Source organism: Montipora foliosa, unplaced genomic scaffold (genome assembly GCF_036669935.1).
Source record: "Montipora foliosa isolate CH-2021 unplaced genomic scaffold, ASM3666993v2 scaffold_64, whole genome shotgun sequence".
NCBI classification, from domain to species: Eukaryota; Metazoa; Cnidaria; class Anthozoa; order Scleractinia; family Acroporidae; genus Montipora; species Montipora foliosa.
The window spans coordinates 15,020-27,500 of NW_027179812.1; the positions used below are offsets into that span (position 1 = coordinate 15,020).

Sequence of the window (12,481 nt, forward strand, 5' to 3'; positions counted from 1 at the left end):
ACCGACGAGAGAATATTTTTCCGCTAATTTTCAAACCGCGGAAAAATTCGAATATCAATTGATCAATTACAGAAATGTAAATAATAAAAAGAACTGTGTTAGTGATGAGTATGTTCGTCGTTGTAGTGTAGTGGTGAAGACCCAGTGACACAGTACCACAGATCTGGAGGGTGCGAGTTCGAATACGGGTAAGTGCATAGTATAGTTCTTTGTTCCCTCTCTATATTGTAATCTTGAGACTGAATGAATATAGAAACCGATAAAATGATACCAAACAATTAAGATGTGTTGAGATGCGCAACACAGAGCTTGAAGACGGTAGGTATGGGTATTTTGAATCCTTTTTGGGGGTGTTTAAGCTAGGTAGAGTGCATAATTCAACCGAGCAAAATGCAGATCACGAATATAACCTAGGTAAAAACGGATTCAACCAGCGAATGGTTTTTACCTATTGTTTCGTTTCTCCTAAACTTTCAGTACTTCAAATTTTACAAAGAATATGTGGAATTTACAATTCAAAGCGATATTCTTTACTTAAGGTAGACAGTGTCTCTAATGTGTGGAAAGTCAGTTGAATAAATAGACTGCTTCACAATCTCGCAGTTCTGTTAGATTATCCATTTATTATTATTATTATTATTATTATTATTATTATTACTATTATTATTACTATTATTATTATTATTATTATTATTATTATTATTAGTATTATTAGTATTAGTATTGTTATTATCATTATAGTAGTAGTAGTAGTAGTAGTAGTAGTAGTAGTAGTAGTAGTAGTAGCAACAGTAGTAGTAGTAGTAGTAGTAGTAGTAGTAGTAGTAGTAGTAGTAGTAGCAACAGTAGTAGTAGTAGTAGTAGTAGTGGTAGTATGGAGCAGAATTATTATACTATAGAACTTTTTTATCTGGCGATGGACAAGGGGGCATCAAGCTGGCTTACAGTTCAAAGGGATGGATTTCAATCTTAGCAAGAGAGAGTTTAGAGACGCGAGCAAGCTAAGATATGATTGGGAAATCACCGACACACCTTCAGATTCCGTATGTAGAGTCTCACTTGGTGTTGTTCACGCGTTGGCGTGCTGGAGAGGTGGCTTTATCATCCAGCGCCAAACGAACTGCGTGATTTGGAGGCAGAGATGGTAAGCATGGTATGCAAAGACACAACCAGGGAGACATCCTTCACTCTGAAGACAACCGGTAACGAAGAGGCAAGAGTATCAGTCTGGCTAGCTGCAAAGTCCAATGCAACTAAACTGAAACCCCTGGTGGTTTTTAAAGGAGCAAAGCGAGAAGTTTCAGTTTTGAAGTGGTTTACCAATATCGAGCACTTGTTGAAACTTCGGCAAACAGGTTGATAAAGTCTGGGTTGACTCTGTTTTTGGAGCATTTGCGCTGAAACGGAGGCTGTTAGCGTGGGGTTCCTACGAACGTCACATCGCGGATAGCATCACTGAGTCACTAGTCTCTAGTAATCTTGTCGTTTTACCTGGAGGTTGCACTAGATACATTGAGGCACCCGGGCCAGACGTCAGTTGGAATGAGCCTTTCAAGACCTGTTTATGAATGGCTGGCAGCAGTTATTTCACGAAGAGACGGCTGCTGATGATATGAGTGCACTCCCATGCAAGAATATCTATTTTGCAACGGATTATTGACGCCTGGGCCGAGCTATCCACCTACGCAATCCGCAATTCTTTCACAAGCTGTGCCCTAAACCTCTCTGTAGACGGTTCAGAAGAAGACAAAATTCATTCTTTTCAAGGAGGGACAACCTTGTAGTGATGGGAGAGCAATGCTCCGTTCCCGGTTAGACATCTTAAAGGAACCGGAGACAAATTCTTTCCAATCAAGCAACGATTCAGAAGTAGAAAAGGTGTGCCCTCCTACTGAAGAGCTGTTGGACTCAGATCAAGAAGGAGACAGCGAAATTGAAATTGATTAAACAGAAAGAAGAACAATTCAAAATATATTTATACATTTGATAACTGTTCAATATGCCGCGTTCTGAATTTGGTTGTCCAACAAGCGTCACCCTCGAGTAAGCGCCGAATCGGACACACAAAAAAATTAATAAGCGCCGCGGCGCCTGTTCGAGTTCGCAGGCTAGTAAATACGGGACTCATGGTGATTAAAGTTCTAGCCATTCTGCGCCTGCCTGCTAACGGTTCGCCCGTGAACGGTCGTCGAACTCTTCACTTCCGAATTGTACTCTTCATTCTATGAGATTTGTAGAGTCTGAACTCGAGTCGAGACTTATGTCCGTAATTGTTGTTATTCTTTTTCAATCAAACTGTTCATAAACAATGATTCTTAAACGATACTTATTTAATATTATTAGACAAGTTGTACTGCTATTCACATGCTTCAGCTCAAGTGCTGTTTTGTTATACTGAACATGTGTCCTGTTGACATATTTTTTTGCATTTTATTTAATTAGTGAACCAACCTAAGGAACATTTGCAATTCATCCAATGAGATGCTAAATTGACTGTACGTGTACGCATTTGAAATCTGTTTTTTTTTTTTTTTTTTACATTTTGATTTTCCACCGTTTTAGCAAGCGTCGGTTTGTCTTTCCTGAAAAACAAATCCTTTCTTAATGATGATCTGGCAATGGAATCACTGTGTTACTCCGGGATGTTCAGGAAAGTTAGTTCCATAAATAGCTTGAACTTTTTAAATGATATTGGAGAATTATCAGGTACATTACGCAAAAACAGACAGGAACGACAAAGATAGCCGGAAAATAGGAAAGTGCAGGCAGTATGCCATTAGATGTAAAGTTAAGTGGCCGAATAACAACATGATTTTTTAAAATTTAGATGACGTCACGATAGTATCCACTAGGCCGGGCCAAGACTTCAAGGGCCCGCTTTCGTACGCACAGCGCCATTTCAAAGATAGAATAGTACTTTAGCCAAGCGCTTTACGATTTTTACACCTGAATTAAAAAAAAAAAACCCGCCCCAGGCAGATCTCGGACTCCCTCATGACGAATTCGAGTAGTTGAAAAATTAATGCTTGCACTGGATTCAACGCCATAGCCTCTGCGTTATCGGTGCAGTGCTCCACCAATTGAGCCGATCAAGCAAACTTCTAAAGTAGCGTTCATGAGTGCGCTGACCTCAAAATCGTACTTGATGATGTTTCATTCCCGCGCGCATTTCTAATGTATGTCTTTAATATATTGTTCCTTTATAAACATACTGTATCTCATTAACTGAAAGTTAACTTGACAATATTTATGTTAAAACGAATTTTGAAGCTTTTGAAATTAAGATCTAGTGGTAGCCCGGAAACTAAATTATGCGGAGTTAACTCTAATTGGCTCACAGTAACATGTGATAGTTAAATTTAAACGGAGGACTTTCTCAGTGCTATGATTTAAGTTTACGTATCAATAAGGCTTCTTTATTATTCCTCGTTTATTTCATGTTCGGCAAACGGTGAAGTGTGGTATTCCCGATACCATTCGTGAGGGACCGAAAATGACCTTTCTTCCGGTCTTCTAACCGTCTTTAGGTTTTCATGATCGATGTAGAAAACCAACAGTATGCTTTGTACACCACTTTGAATTTTTGCAATTTATGCTGGGACGACCTTAATCTTTTTAAGAGGGAAGAAAGACGATACGAAAATTAAGGTGCGGATAAATGACGTGGAGTGGTTTTCTTCGAGTCGATCTCCATGGTAAAGAGGGTCCAAATTAGGCTAATTCAAACCCGCATCCCGCCGTTATTTTTTATTCCATCCCGCCATCCCGCCGCAATGTGCATTTAAATCCCGATCCCGCCTGGTTGAAACCATTTTGCTCCAGCTCAACTGATCAACCATTTTTATAGCTTCTACATTACCAAAGATGAACTCTCACTAAGCAGTGATGTAATGACTTGACGTAGACGCAAAAGTTCAGTTAGACTGAAACCGCCACTTACAGGGGATTGAAATGAGTGAAAATTATGTGCTTGCATTTCTAGATAGAAGTTACTAACATGCGCACCTGCACGTACTCTATCAGTGTGTTCTGCATATGAGAGCCATAAAATTATATTTTTCCGCGGACGTGCGTGTCCTTAAGAGATTTACCTCTTTTGTATGATATTATGGGAGCTTTTAGGCTCCATTGTTCCATCAATGTCTGTTTAAGATTATTAACTGCTGGGTGGCACATTCTTTCTATGATTGTGTTTGAATAGCCTCGCGCTCTCAGACGTAGTCCTATCCCGTATCCCGCCTACGAAAACGGAGCATATCCCGGTCGCCCCGTCGTATTTTCATCCCTCATCCCGCCTTTAAAATTTTTCATATCCCACATCCCGCCTCGATTTTAAGCTCCATCCCGCATCCCGCCAAAACTATGTTGGACCCTAGGTAAAATTTTGTGTTTGCATGTTGTTGATTGAGGCAGTGAATAACCCTTTCAACCTTAGATGACTTTGATTTCAGTATTCGATACAGTATGTTTCTTACCGTCGTCTGTGTGTTAATTCTTTTCAATCTTAAATAGAATTGAGGTCTTCGTTTAACCAAAAATGCCATCAGAATATAACATTTTTGTAAACTCAGTGATTTCAGTTGCGCTTAGCAAGTTGGCGATTGGACATTGTACGGCATGCAAATGGCTGTCGTTGCTCTCACCTCTGTTTGAGCAAATAAAATTGACTAATTATTTTCTGGATAGAGGGAATGTTGGTCATTTAACTAACGTATTATGTGGAAACAAAACCATCAGGACCGGGTCCGTGACGGGAACACAACTGTGTGGCTGCATAGCTCATGTGGTAAAGCATTGTACTGTAAGAGACAACTGTTTCAATTGCCCAGATAAGAGCGAGGACCTGTTTAATCTTTATAAATATTACCAGAATCATTTGATTAACAACAATCACATTTAGTCGATGGAAAATCCGAATAATACAGGATTGCTCTTAATTAACCTTCTAAAACGACGCGGCGAGAGAAAGTATCAACATCAACCATTTTTCGATTTTTACAGTGTTAATTCTTTTATCCCGGTCCATGGTTTGGACGGCTTTAATTCCCGGCAGAAAAACCCTTATTAGTTGCTCGTTATTTGGCATATCACTGAACGACGCTGCTAGAAGATAGACACTGGAATACTGAATATTGTCAAAACATTCAGTATTCCAGTGTCACTGCATTGCTAATGTCACTGCATTCAGTATTACAGTGTCACTGCGTTGCTATGAATTTCTAGTTTTATGATCTCCAAACCTCAGTATTTTCTGAAACGAATAATAATTGTCCAAACGTACTATTTCTAATTCAAGAAATCAATGTAATCAAAGACCGCAGTGAATTCGTAGTAATAACCGACACGTTTAATGTTACTATAAGCAAATAATAAACCAGTTTTGTCACTGGTTCTTGCATGTCAGTTTCTTTAAGGAAATTTGGCAAATCTTGTCACATTTCTATTTTCATTACACCTGAAGCGAAGGAAATCTAAACTAAAATGGAGCTTCTTCGCCTATGTGAAAGGCCAAAACAAAAAAAGGATCAAAAATTGATAATCAAGATTTGTCATTCCTAATTGTCAATTTTTTATTTTGATGAAAATTGAATGGACGGAAGGTACACGGACCGTGTAAACCCTTAAGGTTTCTCTGCCAGGAAAGCCGCTAATTCAATTATACGGCAATTAACTAGGATTTTTGTTCCCTCCGAAAATGCTGATGGTAGTATAAAGCCATGGCCTCTCCGCTCCTTCAACTTGATGTGACCCCGGCTGATGTACACTCTCTTTGCATCGTTTTCTTTCTTTTGGATGAAAAACCTGAAAAGAATAGATAATGTGTGAAGAATGCTATTTAACCCCCAATTTACTTACAAAGTTAAGCTGGTAACCATACTTTCACGTGGACATTTTTAGCATCGTCTAATTTAGAAACAACGATTTAAAAAAACCCTTAGAACTGCGCGGTCATTGTGAAATTAACAACTAGGATCATGTTAATAAAAATGATAATTAAGTTCTGTAATAAATTTTAATTAAGTAAGTCCGGTGTAACCGAAGAATTATTGAAACCTTTTGAGAAAATTTCACTGGCAACTCCATGTGTTAAAAGATATACGTTACAAAATGTTAAGTAAGCCTCAAATACCTAACAAACAACATGATTAAGGTACTAGTCTATCGTGTAAGACTGAATGAAAATATGATGTAACCTTTCAACTATCAGACTTTTTTCATTTTCCAATTTATTATCAGTTTTGTTGGCAATGGAGTACTTTTAACTGAGATCGAGGTCAACATTGATAGAACATCCTTCAGCGGGGCACGAGATAAAAGTACCGCAAAGATTTGCCATATTTTATAACCTATGATAGATTACCCCTCGGGATATTACTTAATGGCGTTGCATTACACATACGCTATAGCAACTCGTATAATGTCAGCTCCCCTAAAATAAAAAGAAATGAATGTTATAATACATTGTTATTATGTACATGTAAAGAAAACCATAAACACTATGTACTGAAGGAGGACTACCCTAATTTGGGTGGAAATACATGTAAGCAAATTATGTTCAGCGGTTGATTTAACGATAACTGCAGTGTTATTGACTCACCATTTTCAATTACCTTCATTTATTTACATGCTACATCTTTTTTAGGTTGTTACACAGAGTCACCAAGACCTGATACCAATAGTTGTCATACTATTTGACCAAAGCGATGAAAGCATCAATGTAATTAGGTAGGATGAAATTATGACAATTTCTATGTAAAAAAACGCTAAACACAATATTAATTTCAGTACCTAATATTACCAAACAGTAAATAAAGGTGAGGATCAAAAAGTAGTGGTCATTTAAAAGAATCCACCTCGTTAATATGCCAGCATTTAAAAAAGAGAACCACTGACTTGATAGAATTGTACATCAATTAAGGAAAATTTGAAGTCCCCAAAGAAAATTTTTTTAAAGTAGAACTTTCAAGATAATATATACTGATTCCTTTATTCAAAGGAGGTTGAATGAAAACACAGGTCTGGTGAATGTGCTGGACAGCTGCTTGGTTGTAGTGGCACACCACCAAACACCAAGTATGCTAGAGATACTAGACGAGGTGGGAGAAGATCCACACCCAATGAGAGGTCCTCAGGTTTTGATTCTTCAAAAGTTAGGGTTGTCAAAACGACAAATCGTTGGCATGTGGCTATTAGGTAAGCAAAGTTCTTCATTCCTTTATTTATAATAATACAATTTATTGTTAATGTAATTCATATCCCCTTAGAGAAAACTAGGAAGTTGTAATTTATTTAAGGAGAGCTCTAAAGGGTTTTCAGCTGAGCATGCACGCATAAGCCAAACACGCAATAATTTCTAAAAGCTGCACACGTAAGCTCATAATTCTAAATGGGTCACCAGAAATAAACAAACACTGCCAATTTTCCTCACCTTTCTTCCACTTCCTATATATATGGTATACAGATAGACGTCTCCTATTCACAAAATCTACGAAAATTCTACACAAACAGTTTAATGGGCACTTAAACCCATTTGTGTTGTCCTGTAGCGCCCTCCACTCGCTTAGGGACTCAAATGAGCGGGTGACGCATGCATCAATGCTGATCTTCCTGATTTTGCAACTCTACTCGTTTATATATATCGCTGCTTCTGGACGGTGAAATTTGTTTATTGTTTGCATGTTAGATTGGATTAATTTAAAATGTTTTCTTTCAAATTTAAAAAAATTCTGTAAGGGAAACGAAATAGAGACATTTAAAAAAAAAAAAAGATTTTTTTATCCAAAACTGGCCTACAGATTTTGTTGAATTTTAAATATTTTAGACTCTGAGATTATTTCTAAAATTAACTGGAAACGCTGAATGGGAAGACGTCCCCCTTTTTTTTTTTTTTTTTGAAAAAAAGACAAGATATCTTGATTTTAAGGCTCAAAGAAATGCCTTATATTGTTGCCATGGTGATGTTATTTTGGAGGAAAATTAGATGTGAATGGGTACTAATTTCTGACCAAATTTCGTCTTGATATGATTACCCTAAGGGTATCGAAAAAAGGACAGAATATGTTTATTTGTTTGAAAAAAAGAGAAACTATTTCGAGCCTTCTTAACGAACAATTTCTATCCCTAGGCAATGAAATCAACCCAGAGGAAGTCATACAGAACGTCAAATTAAACCTTCAAAACATTAAGGCTATTAAAATACAAAGGTAAGCATCTAAGTCCTCTGCAATTTCTTTATTTGTAAATTCCAAATAAAACTGCATCCTGTGTGATGTAATCTCTCTGGGTTCTCCACAAATGATATAAATTATAAATAAATAATATGGCAAGTCGAGCCCTCATTATACAGTAAACCTTAAGATAATGGAAACTGTCACATATGACATGATGCACAACATGGATGTCACCATCAATTAACAGCTGAGGTTGTTGTCTGACTATTGCATTTTATCTTTAATACTGCATTCAGATCAATATTTAATTGGAAGTATCCTTAATTAAACACCTAGGCAAATGTTGGAGGACACAAGGACTCTAAAAGAGAAACAAGATGCTGAACTGAAATTATCGGTAAGGTTGAATGCAAACCATGCTGTTCAAATAAACAGGAAAAACTCTGAAAATTATGTGAAGTGAAAAAATTAAATCACCAACATTGTCTTTTCTTGTTACAGGAAATAGCTGATGCAGGAAAAGAGGTATGCAATACATGTATCATTGCAATTATGCATAGCTCAATTGGATTACATATTTCCTGGACATATGTACTTATACTTCCCTCAAATGATAAATGTGTCCATGTTTGAATTTGAGGAAAGCCAATTCACATTGTTTGCTGGTTGCAGGAGAATTAAAGTGAGGTCAGAGGAGTGGAGTGGTTAGGTTCCTGGGATCCTGTGCTCAACTACCGCTCTTACCACTACCTGTAGTCCTCCAGGGTTTAGTCCCCAGATCCCCTAGTTGGATTGACAGCCCTTATAAATAAATTATTATTGCCATCTGCATACATGTAGCTGGTCTGCCTCCCTTCAGTATGTTGTGCATTTTGTCTCATTTGTCCCCGGAAAAGGCCTGAAGTGACGAGGTCAATTACATACAGTGTACATATACTGTTGGCAAACTTGATTGGATACAACAAATAATAATGAAATCTTAATACCCACTCTCTCATCATGTTCAGTATGTTACTCCACAAACAAGGCTCTTGTACACTTCGTTATAAGTACCGCCGCTGTCTAGATAAATTTAAACTAAGGGACCTCTGTCAAGTGTGACTTGTAAATCCGAGAGGGCCAATGGTCAAGGTTTCCAAGTCTAACCTATGCCATATAGAAGCACTGTATTGACAAAAACCTGATTTTACTGCCAGGTGCTTGCATCACCAGCGGCTGCAGCAGAAATAGTTTCAGTCACTGCAGCAGAAGCAGAAACAGCAACAGACACATTGAATCCAGCAAAATCAGCAGGGGAAGCAGCAGTTGGGTACACAGCACCCAGAACTGACAACATTCTTTCATTTCCTCCGGTATTGTATTACTTCTTTTAGATTATTTCATACAAGAGTAAATAGGATGACATGTAGTTTACCCCAAACGTTTTGCTTTTCTTGGTCTTAAACAAAGTAGACAAAATTATTGCCGTCAATCTCACCATATGTTGAGTACTAGCTGGACTAACTTTTCTTACAGACACAACAACAACGCCATATCTCTGTGAAGCTCATCAAACTATCTGGAAGTATGGTAATACTGACGGTCGCTGAAACAAGATGCATAGGGGTGAGTCAGTTAAGCAGAGTAAATGACCAAAGCCCCTTTAACACCTGCACAAAATGGCACTCTCATAGAACCTGTGTCACGATACACAAAAAAATTCAACAAAACGTGAAGGGAACACTTAACCTTTTCTATCCTTGCAAAGCGTGAAAACTTCTGAAGTCTAAAGTTTCCTCTATCCAACACTGACGCCTCATAAGTGCTATAACGTTATTAAATGTCATCTCTTTTCATATTTTGACACTGCTGGTTCCGCTGTGCGACTATCAGATTGAAACGTTTCAGATACGAGTACCGATATCAATTATAACTGTAGCTCTTCAGTGTGGCTGCCCAGGATAACATCTCTATAATTGTTTGGTTTGGGTTGTTTATTTGTTGAAATTATATTAATTACTTAATTCGCAGACCCTTGTGTTTCCCGCTCTCAGTAGTGTACACTGTAGCGGCTCTCGTAACCTCGGGTGCTATTGTTTGGTATTGAAAGCAGCTTAGCCATTGTTGCAATTAGTGATTCAGACATACGTTGCGAGAAAGCTTCAAGTGCCCATATCAACCGCAAAAAAAAAAAATGGCGAAAAATGGAGATGTGAACCACAGAAATTTGTAGAAAAGGTCAGGCCTGGGTCGAAAAAAGGTCGGCGTAAAGCGTGTACGTTTAACTAGGTCGCACTTGTTGATAGCAGGTGCGGCACATCAATTTGCAACTTACCAATCTTTGACTTTTCCTGTACAGTTACATGGTTTTTGGAGCTTTTCTTCTACAGTAGCTCTTTCTCCACTTTTCTTTCTTCTTCATAAAGTTCTAGCCACGGCGGTTCGTCCTCGTGGGCCTCCTGGGCGAACTCTCCACTTCCGAAGATTCGTATTCTTCATTATGGGAGATTTTATGAGCCCGAACTCGCGTCGAGAATTATGTACATGTACACATCGGCCATTACATTACAGGAAAGTGAACTTGTCAACATACTATACATCCGGGTGTTACGTCACTCGCCTCAGACTTCTCACTATCGCTTATGGTTGAATGGGTTTTAACCAAAATAAAGGGCAGTACACACGAGGCGATAAGTCCATGCGCCTAGTACCTGGGCCAAGTCCTACTGTGTGAAGTAGCCATTTCTAACACGAAATATAGTCGCAGGGATTTGGTCCCTGCTACCAGTCCCACGAATTCAAACTGGTTTGAATTTTGGGACAAGGACCTGCGGCTTGTTCCTCAAAACGCCTCGTGTAAACTGCTCGTTGGGCAAGTCCCTGCGACCAAATTACAGTAAACCAATCACAGATCGGTATCACATCTTACGAACTAAGGTGGCGGAAAAAGAGGAAGACGATTAAACCAGTTTTGAAATATTGTACATGAATAATGGAAATCTTGCTAGAATTTTCGCACCCTTTTTTTCCTGTATTGGCTACAGCTCATCGGTAACAAAGCGCTTCAACTTATTTTCCGCATATATCCGGACTGAATCGGAAAAAAATTTAAATACTAAATAATTTCGTAATTTTGTACTGAACTGAATTAATTCAATGCTACATTGCTATTTTAATAATTTTGGTTTCTTAAGAAAGCTGCAGAGTGAAAGAATGATACCGTTTGGCCCCAGTTTTTGCTACTTTCCTGTGCAATTGGACCCCGCGTGTAAACACTACAAGGGACTAGTCCCTGCGACCAGTCCCTTTGTGTAACTAGGGACTAGTTGCAGGGACTAGTCCCCCCGTGTGTGCCGACCTTAGATAATTCTTGACACTGTTGCTCTGTACTCGGTGACAGATAAAGATTTATTTGGACTAAAATAATTTTTGGGGTTCCACGACACTAATCCAGCGGGATGATTGCAGCTTCAAATAATGGGAATTTTCAGAGCTACATAAGAATGATTTTTCTTTTCCTTTGCAGAGCATACTAACATCTCACGAAAGAGACACTGGTGTAAAGGTGCGCGTATACAGCGGAGAGAACATCTCCGTTGTAGTCCCAACCAGCACAATATTCAAAGATATTGCTGGAAATGATAAGCAAATCCTCTTGAGGCTGGAGAGAGAGTAAAGAAAAATATGGCAAGAATGGAGGCTAGCGACACATCCTCTCCACGCTTTTAAGTTGTTTTTGGAACTGAAAATACCTCAGCTTTAAAAAAAGTTATCATTTGGCATCAAACATAAAGCTGCCAGTATAAGGTGTTGGGTGTTATGCTCATTGTGCTGGCTTCACGGTATTCTTTGATTGCACTCACGTGATAAGACCGCCATGCTGGAACACCCCCCCCCCCCCCCCAAAGAAAAAAAAAAAGCGAAATGTAGCTTAATAGAGTGAAATTGCCAAGGGACTTTTGCGCTTTTGTTCTTTCCACCAACTTGGCCACCTTGACGTCGGGTGCAATCAAAGAATACAGTAAATCAATGCAACAGCGACCTGTTTAGGCGAATTTTGCAGTTAGACATACATACTGCAAAAACAAAAACTGTTTCGATCCGCATGAAAGCGAAACATAGCTCGCTCCCCGAGAAAACAAATATAGTGTTTCAGTAAGGGTTTAAAATGAAATACACTCGGATTTTTTAGATGCATAAAGGAACCTTTTTAATAGACCGAATACATAAATGGCGGCCACAACGTATTTTGGTATTTTTTTTTATTTGGTCCATTCAAACGAGGCGTGTGAGTCTAATTAGCACATAGAGAAAATATTGCTTTTTTGGGC

The 12,481-nt window shown here is 38.5% G+C and overlaps 1 protein-coding gene and 1 long non-coding RNA gene across 2 annotated transcripts in view; one reads left to right on the forward strand and one right to left on the reverse strand.

The window, feature by feature from the left end:
- Positions 1-8,022: 8,022 nt before the first annotated feature.
- Positions 8,023-12,481, forward strand: part of LOC137990139 (uncharacterized) — a 4,518-nt gene continuing 59 nt past the window's right edge. The window contains exons 1-6 of the mRNA XM_068835635.1: positions 8,023-8,204; positions 8,508-8,568; positions 8,673-8,696; positions 9,368-9,523; positions 9,687-9,776; positions 11,677-12,481. The exon at positions 11,677-12,481 is cut by the window's right edge and continues 59 nt beyond it. Of these exons, the coding sequence (XP_068691736.1) occupies positions 8,023-8,204; positions 8,508-8,568; positions 8,673-8,696; positions 9,368-9,523; positions 9,687-9,776; positions 11,677-11,826 (663 nt within the window). The 3' untranslated portion in view covers positions 11,827-12,481. The remainder of the gene's footprint in view (positions 8,205-8,507; positions 8,569-8,672; positions 8,697-9,367; positions 9,524-9,686; positions 9,777-11,676) is intronic.
- Positions 9,519-12,481, reverse strand: part of LOC137990140 (uncharacterized) — a 4,014-nt gene continuing 1,051 nt past the window's right edge. The window contains exons 2-3 of the long non-coding RNA XR_011121159.1: positions 10,486-11,811; positions 9,519-9,756 (exon numbers count right to left, since the gene is read on the reverse strand). This is a non-coding gene — a long non-coding RNA (uncharacterized lncRNA). The remainder of the gene's footprint in view (positions 9,757-10,485; positions 11,812-12,481) is intronic.